We start from the raw sequence: 11,615 nt of genomic DNA on the forward strand, positions 1-11,615 counted from the left end.
TGTAACTTCAAGTAGTTTTCGTAGTTTTTATTTACTTTTGTCGTAAACTGATTTGATTTTCCTTATTCTGAATACGACAATTTAAGTATACACTTTTACCCAAATCTTCTGCAATAATAAATTATGTGACAAAAAGCCATTTCATCACTCTACATGCCCACTCTATCTCTTGGAATTAGTCGAAGTTCCGAACCATGCTTTAGAAAAACATTTCCTAAATAGAATTAATAAATAAATTATGTATCGAATCCAATTAAACAACCATGAATTACGTTTAATGAACAAAACATGTTTTCTACACAAACTATATAAATAATTTACCTGCACTTTGAGATGGGTTGATACCAATACCATCTACATAAAAAGTAAATTTAACTTTAATGTTTGTAGAAGTGAATGAAACCATTTCCTCGAGAATATATATTAGAAATAAAAAACCATCGCAAACGTACCATTTGTTATGATAGCGCTCGTGGCAGGAGCAACCTTAAACTGAAAACACCAAAAAAAGTATTAGCCCAGGAACCACACATACAATATAACATCACTCCTCATCTATAAACACTACATTCTATAAAATATCTCCCAATGCTTTCAACTAATTATCCAACAGTTTTTTCCTCAATCGAGTTTCTTTTCGTTTCCTAATTGTTGCAACTTTGCAACAGTATCCAATAAAGGGTTAATCAACAATGAACAAAGCATTTCACTATTGCAAAATTCCATTGAGTCATTGTCTCGTTCATCGGCTTTATGTAAGAAAGCCTTCACAAAAAATGTACCTACGTTACGAAATTGAGACCGTCATAAATTTAATTTGGAAATTACTTTATTAGGTTGCTGCCAATATGTATTACATTAATTTTGAGTTATAACAGTTCTTTTCAGAACTACAAAGACTATACTGTATTTTTCATTATTTACCAGAAGTACGCTCGTCAATAATTTATTAGATGAAACGTACGTACTTATTGTTAATATTTGCAAACGACTGTAACAAGAAAAATTTCTCACGTTTGTTTAGTTTCACATACGTAAGTAGTTCCCAACTTCGCAAAAAAACTCTTCTGAATTTTTTTACTTCCAAACATGAAGATGCAACAATAGTTGATGTTGACAATAAATATTTTAGAAACTATTTTATCGCTAATCTATCAGACATGGAGTTTGAACTGTCTTAAACAAACTTTTTATAATAACTAAATCTGCAGTAAATACTGATTACAATGAAGATTACAATTCACAATCCTAACTACAATTGAGAGGAGATGACATATAGCTATTCCAACATGAACAAAGGATGATCAGTAATTGGTGAGGGCTCACTCATACACATATACGCATGTTTTAATTCATAGAAAACAATGGATTTAAAAGAGGGCAAGTGAAGCATACACGTCATACATATAAGAATATGAGCCCTCCCCCCTCCAATTATTAATCTTTCTATGCCGTTGTTTCTGATAAAATTTCAAAATCTTCAGCAAATTAGTAACTAAACACAAATCAGCTTCAACATTTATGTTTATGTATCTATGCCAAAGGCCAACCAAGCAAAAACAATCTGACTCATTCTACTTTAACTGGTTCAATAGTTTTCACAGACTCCAATATCCATGTGTGCTCTTTGCCCAGTAAAGCCAGAATAAAAACTTTCCGAGAAAACATGTAAATGGTCAAAATTAGCACAACGGACAATTAAAGATGTTTATTTCTATAATCTGTTTCAATGCATCATTACTTAATAAATATGGCTACACCAAAAACATCATCTAGAAATCTAATATGCTGGAAAAAGCAAGATGAATTATTGTTGGCAAAACAATGTGGACTTTCTGGATAGATCTCAACATCTCAGTTTATATGTTTTTGTTGCTGAACACCTAAGTTGCATGTGTTACTTTATGTTAGCTACACTTATATCATTATATGTAAATGAATTAATTTGTATGCCAATTGCACAAAAGAAGAAATCGTTGGATATTTTGGATGATAAAATGAATATTAGCAGATATAGAGAATAGCAAAGCTTACATACTTTAAATATTAGTATAAATGGCAAGAAGATTAGTCAAAAAACCAAATTTAAATCAAAATAAACATCAAATATACATATCAAAATGTTAAACTTGAAGGACAATAGAATGCAACAATAGTTGTGATGCACAATAGCTGCACAAAAAGCACAAATTTCTTAATAGTAAAAATTTAACAATTGAAACCCACATATTTCATAAATCATATACCTCTTCAGCAGCAAATTTTAAAACATGTGTAAATGGTGTAGCTTCAGGAACACTAAGTCTAAAGGTAATAAAAAATTTATAATTGTAACAAGCAATATACACAAAATTTTAAGAAATTCATTACTGAAAATACTCATACACTTTAAAAGGTAATTTGGGATCGGACGTAAGAGTAATCTTGAAAGTTACTTTCGACCTGCATAACGCATGTAGAAATTAATAAAACAATACTCCAGTCTCAATTTGATTTTGGGAAAATACTCACATTTTATAATAAGTTTTTAAAGACAATGATGACGAGCTTTTGACCCTTGATGAGCAACAGCAAAAAGACAGAACATTATGTACAACATGACGTATGCCACAAATAAATCTTAGGATTTGGGATTTGGTAAATCTGATCCCTTGGTCCTGTCACCCGGAAAATGTTCTTTTGAAGTCATGAATATTTAAATACCATTAGCAGAATATGCCAGAATTACAAAATAGTCTTCGCAGGGGCGTATTGCAGTGTCCCCCGTCGTCGCCTACACAACGCTTGAACCAGCTTTGGGCATTGAGCAGTTAGCGCACCAGGGAGTTAAAAATAGAGATAAAAATAGCTCTTTACGTCACGTGATTTGTGATTATCATAGGAATTGTAAAGATCGAATATCGACGAAGGAAATAATATATTTTTTAATAGAAAGTTTGCCATGTAATCTGGCGACTTCATTTTGAAAAGCCCATATGCCTCATGCATGAAGATGTAGTCTTCTTGTCAATCTTTGCTAAAGCGATTTAATCCTGGCAGGATAGACAGACGTTCACTTAGAGAGTTACTTTGTTCAGCTCTTTCTGTCTGGTATGTAAAGACAACCGGGTATTTCGCTAGATAATGGATAGTTCTGCAGGTGAATCTGGCAATCACAGCCGGGCATCATCCGAAGCCGATTCAAGACACCCTGAAGTAAGACTGAGAAGTTTTAATGAACTGGTTATAAAGGATCGTTCCTTTTCCCAAGTTGACACTAGAAACAACAAAGGTTGCGTTCCCCTTTATTTTGAACGCGCATCGTCTGCTTGGTGGTATCCGAAATTTGACTCTCGGATTTTGGAAAAAGAGTACCAAGAATTTTCTTTTTGTCAATAACCGCCGCGGTAGTTAAAATATTAATATACTTGCTTATAGCATCTTTAATATGGATGATTTATTTTGGTGCAACACAAACAGACGAAGATCGACAGCCTGTTTTGATCGCCATTGCCTGTTTTAGGGCGATCTTTTTGCTTTACTCGCCTTTGTACAGTCATCACTCTACAAACATTTACCGTTCATTGCTCCGTTGTTTCTCTCAATTTTAATAGTAACAGCTGACTTGCTTTTTTTTTTGCGAAGCGTTGAAGAATTTTCAGGGCCGCTCACTTCGCAATGTGTTCTTCCTTCATCCTAATCATTTACACTGTATTACATTCCATACCGTTATTCGTCTCAATGATTGTTTTGACATTATTCTCTATAGTCCACGAAATTTTGTATGCGTATGAACTCGGATTGTACGAAGATGCGACAAAAATTGTATGCACTGCAGTACTGCATTTAGTTGTTCACATCATTGCCATTCAAATAAGTTTTATGGCTCAAGTTCGGGACCGTAGTACCTTCTGGAAATTTGGACAACGTTTGCTAGCCAAACGTGAGGCAGAAATAGAAAAATCTGCCAAAGATTCTATGATACGCTCCGTAATGCCGGAGACGATTGCGGAAGAAATTGTTACCAATAATTTTCGAAAGAAAGAGTTGACTTTTCGTCCATTTCGAATGCATCGTATGGAAGACGTCAGTATACTGTTTGCTGATATCGTTGGATTCACTCAAATGTCTTCAAACAAAACTGCTGAGCAACTAGTTGGCCTTCTTAGTGATCTATTTGGCCGATTTGATCAACTTACGGCTGAAAATCAATGTGAGAAAATCAGTACACTTGGCGATGCATATTATTGTGTTGCAGGCTGCCCAGAACCAATACCCGAGCATGCATTTTGCTGTGTGGATATGGGATTAGCTATGGTAAAAACCATAAAGGAATTTGATGAAGAAAACAATGAAGAAGTTGGTATGCGTGTTGGTATTCACACTGGTACAGTTTTATGTGGAATCATTGGTAACAAAAGGTTTAAATTTGATGTTTGGTCCAATGATGTAACTTTGGCTAACAAAATGGAGACAGCTGGTGTCCCTGGTAAAGTGCACATAACTCAAGCCACAAAAGATTTTCTTGATGATTCTTACATTTACGAAGATGGTAATGGAAGCAGTCGTCATGCTGCCCTCGAAGGCATAACAACATACTTGATTCTTGGCAAGAAGAAAAAACATGAGAAGAAGAATTCAAGTCGTCATCATAAGTCTGACAAAAAGGCAGATGAGTCCGTTAAGAAAGTGTCAATTCGTATTGACAAAAATGATGTTATGCCTTCAAGTGATCAATCTAATTCTTTGTCAGTTCAAGTGCAACCAGAAAATAAAAGTCCTAGAGGCAGCTTAAAACATCAACATCAAGTTGAAGAAATATTGGATTCAGATATTCTCAATTCATCTTATACATCAGAGGAAGAGTATGCATATTATAATGGTCGACGACCATCACAAGTACTTGGTGGTACTATTAATGAAGCTATTGCTCGATTCAGACTCAAAACATCCAATGACAGGGAACTTGTGGCCTTGATTAGAGATAATGAGAATTCCTTTGCAAATCCACCATTAGTAACAGGCTCATTGTGGTTTCGCGATAGAAGCTTAGAAAAATCATATCATAAGGAAGGTCAGGATACAACACTTTTAAGTCCCACTGTTAGCACATTTGCCTCACCTAAGGTCAACTTTTTATTTGATGTTTTTCTTTCTAATCTGGTATATGTTTGTGTTGTTGTTCTAAGTTTTACAATGCTCAGCATGGTTGGTGATATTTCCATTGCAAACTACCTTGTATTTGTTCTCACATTTTTCTTGGAAGTATTCTTCCTTATTTTTAATTATAGCCGCTCCTATCCCCAGCATATGAGTTTGTTTTCTTCATTTTCAAGACTTCCAGGCTGGCTGTCTAGTCATATTTCGGGTTCTTTATTAATGTGCTTGCCGGCTATTACAGTTTTACTCAATTTCACAGTTTGTGGCAAAATAAAGATAAGAGACTTTGTCACTTTTAGTGCAGATGTTATGATAGTCACCCTGATACATTTTTGCAACTTTACACAACTGACTTCCGTTGTAAAGTCAGCTTTGGTAGCAGTATTCGCCATTATCTTCATCATCATCCCAACTTCAGTTGGTGAATGTGACAGTGTTGAGAAACACCTACAGCGTGATATGATTCCAACACTCATTCTTCTTATAATTTTAATATTTATCTTGAATTATCGCAATGACATTGGTGTGCGAATGAACTTTCTTGTTGATGCAGAAGCTGCCAAGGATAAGGAAAATGCAAAAATGAATAAAGCACAAGCTGACTGGTTGTTAGGAAGCATTATCCCTAGGCATGTAATTGCCGAGTTGCAGGAGGAAAAACTTTATTCCAGAAATTATGAAAATGTTGGAGTTATTTTTGCATCAATTGTGAATTTTGAGGACTTTTATGAAGAGAATTTTGAAGGTGGCAAAGAGTGTATCCGTGTTCTAAACGAATTGGTTGGTGACTTTGATGATTTACTGGAAAAGGTTCAGTTTTCGGAAGTAGAAAAGATCAAAACTGTAAATGGCTCAACATTCATGGCTGCTTCTGGTCTCAATAATTCACAGGGTAATGGAAAAGGGAAAAATCACTTAAAACAACTTATTGAATTTGCATTAGCAATGATGCAAGAAATTAGAAAATTCAATGATAATATGCTCGGGTTTGAATTCATACTGCGAGTTGGATTTAATGCTGGTCCAGTAACAGCTGGTGTAATTGGAACTAACAAATTGTTTTATGACATTTGGGGTGACACTGTGAATATTGCTAGTCGAATGGACTCAACTGGAGTTGACGGACGGGTGCAAGTCAGCGAAGCATCAAAAAATCTTCTTGAAGAATTCTTCACCTTTGAAGAACGTGGTGAGATTCCTGTGAAAGGCAAAGGCAAAATAAAAACGTTTCTTCTCGTGTGTCCTAGCCATGATTCTCTACATATTGAGGTATAATTTATTGTAATTTCTACTTATGAAAAAATATAATACGTAAATATCTATGGTATTATATCCCAGCAAATTTTGCAAAAAATTGATATGTACAGTTAACGAAATGTGGTTTTTATATTTTTTACAACTTAAAAGTTTTTGTCTCGTTATTTAGGTCAAAGATTAAGGAAAGCTAGCGTCGTTGTGATGAACTAGAATTAAATTTTGATGCTTTGACATAAATCAGAATCAGCTAAAAGGCCATTCGAAAGCTTCGATATTTTAGGAAATGTTAGGAAAAAAGAAATTCTTATGTAATTGCCAGGCTATAATAGAAATGGTCTTGTGCAGCATGTACACGATAATCTTTTTATTATTTTAATGAACATTCTTATCCTTGAGAATATTAATGACGATTCTGGAGAATTTCGTCGTAAGATGTAATGCAATTAAAACACTTTACTATTTTATGTGTGTAGCTTTAATGACATATCTAAATGTATTTTTTATTCTTGCGAAAGTATATCTTTCAAAATAAAGGTCTTCCCTTTTTGATTTTGTTTCTGTAGTCTCGGCGATTGACATTCGATAACTAATTCATTGTCATTGTTCATATTACAAACCATCCAAGCTGACCAGCCAACTCAACCCAGTTTTATCAGGTGTTACCCCGATTTTAAAACACAGCCCCTGATCGCCCGATTTACGATCACTTTCATATTTGTTGTAACTAAAAGTTTGAGTTCACCATATTTTCACCTTAGTTATGGTATTTACAAGGTTACATTTTGCTTTACTTTACACAGAACATGGCAAAGCTAAAGCGCGTTTACTCAAATCCCAAAGCCTCGCTTGGATCATCAAAGTATAAAAAATTCATTTGTTCATCTTTTTTAAATCTCCATACTATTTTTAAACATTTTTACTATCACCAGATTTTAACTACTCTAAAGTTGACATCTTCGTTTCTTCACTAAAACTTTACAGTAGTCTATCTTCACGTAGGTGATATCTCCTCTAAAAGTCTAGAACTTCTTATAATCAGGCCAAGGTGAATCATTCAGTGCAATTTGTACTGGTCTTAACCGAAGAACCATTAAACGGGGGGGGGGGTTGTGTATGATGTGTCGCCATGTCGACAATATGTCATTGGGATGAATGACAAATAGTCAGTTTTGTTGACGACGTTTTGACGACAACTTCGTTAGAGACGAGCGCTTAGCGCGGTAAAAGTAAATACTAGATGTTTGTTTGAAAGTTTCTGAAAGACAAATACCCAACAGTTTTACACTGTAACAAGATATAGATATTCTCTAACAGTCTTCAGTGAATTTTCCTCAAGAAAAATGCTATGGTATGTGATATGTAAGGAAAATCTCCATTTACACTCATTCCTATTTGCTAAGACATAAATAGTATGGTCGACAGGTAGAGTACTACTTCTCGAGAGCAGTTTTATGTTGGTTGGAATGATTCATAGCTTGCTGGTCACAATGTAATTTGTAAAAATGCAACGTTTGCGATTTTATCTGATCATTCAGATAGAAATGGTGTTTTAAGTGTTAGTTTTATAGAAGTAAAATAATTATAAAAATGTAATATAACATAATTTTATTTACGTAAATTTGACCGTCAATTTTTTCAAATATTCATTCCAAGGCTTCCTCCTATCGAAAGGCTGCATTATCTACAACATCAAGAAAGAAAACTGGTAAGACATGATTAATGTATGTGTATACATACATATATATGTGCCAAGTTTTCAGAGTTGTAGAGTCATTAAAGTGTTCAATACAAAAGAGTATTGAGCTCTCTTTGTAACAACTACACTTCTGGCTATCCCAACCAGCCTGTTTTATGATTGCTCACCCATTAGAGAATATATCTACATTATAAATATGTGCATTTGGTTATCTGTGTATTGTTATATGTATGTATAATCAAGAACTTCTGTTGTCTTCTCCCCATTGGAAGAAAACACTTTAATGCAATAAATAACTAATATATGACCTAACACCAACTAGCTACGTTAATAACCAAATGTATATATTAGATAACTGTGTATATTCTTTTATTATACACAGTGTGCGAATTAGTTCAGAAAAAACGATGTGCAATTTTTTTGACAAAGTGTTTCTTTAGAGGCATAATCAAATCGACATTACGTTCATTATTATATAGCGCTAATTGCTAAATTAATATTTTTGAATGTGAACAAATTCATATGATTTACGACAGTGTTTTTCATTAAAACTGCTGATTTTTGCACATCGTTTGAAAAAGTGATGTGCAATTGTTTTCAATTTAGCTAAAACTATGTGCAAATTGCACATTGCACACCGTTAATTCGCACACTGACTATACATACTGATGTGAGAGCAATCATGAAACAGGCTTGTTGAGATAAAAGTGTAGCTGTTTTAGTTTTTCTTTTAAACAATTTTACATATACATGTAACTATATTGTTATGTGGGCTGTTGTAGGAAGCATAATTTAAATATATTTTTAAATCAAGGTCCTAAACCTGAGCTTACTGATGAACAAAAGCAAGAGATAAGAGAGGCATTTGATTTATTTGATGCTGATGGCTCGGGAACTATTGATGCCAAAGAACTAAAAGTAATTTTTCATACTATCCAATGTTGTTTCTCAACTGTCTAAATTTCACTTTGGACAAAGTAATTAAAAATTGTACATTCGACAAATTTCAAATCAATCTTCTTTAAAAGCATGACACAACCACTTTAATGGCCTCCAATATAATCTTCAGCTTTAATCATTTTATTTTATAAAACATATAGATCCAACCAATTCATATTCTCAAATTTTTAAAACCTGCAATTCCGTCATTATTTTACAATCTTTCTGCTATTTCATACAATGCCCTAACCAAATGATTAAGTATATTATTTTATGACATGTTTTATTTGTGTATCATCTCATGTATGTGATGGGACTGCATTCACAAATGTCATGCAAGAAATGGCCAAGTTTTTTATCATTTATTTTCTGTATGTTGTGGTCACATTATTTCTTGAAGCAATTCATTTTATTATCCATTGTATTAGGTTGCCATGAGAGCACTAGGTTTTGAACCAAAGAAAGAAGAAATTAAGAAAATGATTTCTGATGTTGATAAAGATGGTTCTGGTAAGATCTTTTCTTGCGTCGACATGAACAATCTCCAATGTTGTTCTTGATGTTGCTTTTCTTTGAAATTGTTTCAATATTTCTAGGAACAATTGACTTTAATGAATTCTTACAAATGATGACTGCAAAAATGGTAAGTATAAAAATTTTAATTTGGAGTGATCATAGATACCTTTGCACATACTTTGTCTTGCCTTTATATGATTTATCAAGGAATATATAATAATACCTTGTGAAATTTTAATGAAATTATATTGCATCATTAGACTTATGTTTTGTAAAATTTTTGTCATTATAAGGAGAGTATACATATGGTATACCAAATGTGACAATTATTCAATAGTGTACATCAAGAAAAAGGGAATTAAATTGATATTGTGTTTTTTGCTTATGTTTTTATAAAGCAAACAAGAGGGGCTCTTTAGCTTTTCAATGATATGTTTTTTATTTCATAATAATCAAAAAGAATCAGGTATTCTTGAAATATAAGTTGCAAGTTGAAATTGCTTTCTTCCATCTTTGGAATTGAGCGCTTAGTTAATGATTTTACGCAGCCATTTCAAACAAAAGTAAATGAAACAGGTTTTTCTCTGTTTTATATTGTATGCTGGAGAATCCTCAACAATTTCATTATTGTATTCAATTCCCAATGATTGAAAAATGCAATGTGGACTTGCAATTTTTATTTGAAGAGTACTCAATCATTTCTTATCATTATGAAATTAAAAACATATCATTGAAATGCTTTAGAGCCCATCTTTTTTGCTACCAAAAAATATCAGCGCAAGACACAATATCAAATGCCTGATTGTCAGCTGAAGTTTCGTTCAGTTTTTCCACGCAGTATTAAGTGATCATCAAATCTGATATGCTGTTTTACATGAAAGAATATAAGAAAATTCATTGGCCAAAATCCTTATGGGGATCGTGATTTTTAATTGAAGTAGTGGTTTCTTTTGCTTTCCTTTTAGAGTGAAAAAGACTCAAAAGAAGAAATATTAAAAGCTTTCAGATTGTTTGACGATGACGAAACAGTATGCTGTAAACATTGGAAATAGCATTTGAAAAATGTTCAAATTTTATGGTGATTTTGAATTTTCTAGGGCAAAATTTCGTTTAAGAATTTAAAGCGAGTAGCAAAAGAGCTTGGGGAGAACTTGACCGACGAAGAACTGCAGGTATACCGACATCTTTTCTTAAACAATAATAGATGAAAATGTCTATGGAAAGAGTTTCATAACAGGCCTTGTCCGTATGAAATTTAACCATATCTCTGTCCTAACAAAACGCTTTGCCAGCTTCTACAGTTGATCATTTCTGGAGATTGTTTTTTTTCCAAAACAAATAAATTTTGAAGCAAATGTATGGCTCCCCAAAGCTAACGTAAATCTTACTGCAACCAATGTAAGGCTCCCCAAAGCTTACGTAAAACTTACTGCAACCAATGTAAGGCTCCCCAAAGCTTACGTAAAACTTACTGCAACCAATGTAAGGCTCCCCAAAGCTTACGTAAAACTTACAGCAACCAATGTAAGGCCCCCCACAGCTTACGAAAAAACTTACTGCAATCAACTGAACTAGAGTTCCCCACAGCCTACCTATAGCTTACAGCAACCAAAGTAAGTAAGGCTCCCCTCAGCCGACCAAAAGTATACTTCAGCCTACATAAGTCTCCTGCAGTAATCTTGTATTATTATATGATTCAATCTCTTGCTTCTTGTAGGAAATGATTGACGAAGCTGACAGAGATGGTGATGGGGAAATAAACGAAGCCGAATTTCTACGTATTATGAAGAAAACTAGTTTGTATTGATTTTATCTTATTTTTCTTTTCGTTCTCTGTGAATAGTTCTGTTAATAACTTCACATGTCGCGTTTATTATAAAACGATGGTTTGTAGTAAATTAATTGCTTTTGAATTATATAGCAATGTATTTCAGTATAAATCATAACAGATGCTTCGTGTTTTAATTGTACATTTTTTGCGATTTAAATTTTATCCAGCATTTTCATTATACTCTGAAGTAGGTGTGCAATGATGTGTACACGTTAGAGTATGCGTGTACATTTTGAT

General features: G+C 33.5%; 3 protein-coding genes across 3 annotated transcripts; 2 read left to right on the forward strand and 1 right to left on the reverse strand.

Moving 5' to 3' along the window:
• Window positions 1–12: 12 nt before the first annotated feature.
• On the reverse strand, window positions 13–2,597 carry LOC124445487 (ubiquitin-fold modifier 1). Its single transcript, XM_046996211.1, has 6 exons — window positions 2,512–2,597; window positions 2,386–2,442; window positions 2,247–2,304; window positions 453–492; window positions 322–354; window positions 13–214 (listed from the first exon to the last, which is right to left on the reverse strand). Coding segments are annotated over exons 1-6 (255 nt in total). The 5' UTR covers window positions 2,514–2,597; the 3' UTR covers window positions 13–149.
• Window positions 2,598–3,401: 804 nt separating this feature from the next.
• On the forward strand, window positions 3,402–6,945 carry LOC124445488 (adenylate cyclase type 9-like). The gene is made up of 2 exons (XM_046996212.1): window positions 3,402–6,408; window positions 6,566–6,945. Exons 1-2 carry the CDS (start codon window positions 3,658–3,660, stop codon window positions 6,575–6,577), a joined length of 2,763 nt encoding a protein of 920 aa, XP_046852168.1. The 5' UTR covers window positions 3,402–3,657; the 3' UTR covers window positions 6,578–6,945.
• Window positions 6,946–7,564: 619 nt separating this feature from the next.
• LOC124445489 (caltractin) lies at window positions 7,565–11,493 on the forward strand. Its single transcript, XM_046996213.1, has 8 exons — window positions 7,565–7,744; window positions 8,050–8,101; window positions 8,907–9,010; window positions 9,460–9,541; window positions 9,628–9,674; window positions 10,513–10,575; window positions 10,645–10,719; window positions 11,265–11,493. Exons 1-8 carry the CDS (start codon window positions 7,742–7,744, stop codon window positions 11,352–11,354), a joined length of 516 nt encoding a protein of 171 aa, XP_046852169.1. The 5' UTR covers window positions 7,565–7,741; the 3' UTR covers window positions 11,355–11,493.
• The last annotated feature ends 122 nt before the right edge of the window (window positions 11,494–11,615 follow it).

Source organism: Xenia sp. Carnegie-2017, unplaced genomic scaffold (assembly GCF_021976095.1).
Source record: "Xenia sp. Carnegie-2017 unplaced genomic scaffold, XeniaSp_v1 HiC_scaffold_22, whole genome shotgun sequence".
Classification (NCBI taxonomy): Eukaryota; Metazoa; Cnidaria; class Anthozoa; order Malacalcyonacea; family Xeniidae; genus Xenia; species Xenia sp. Carnegie-2017.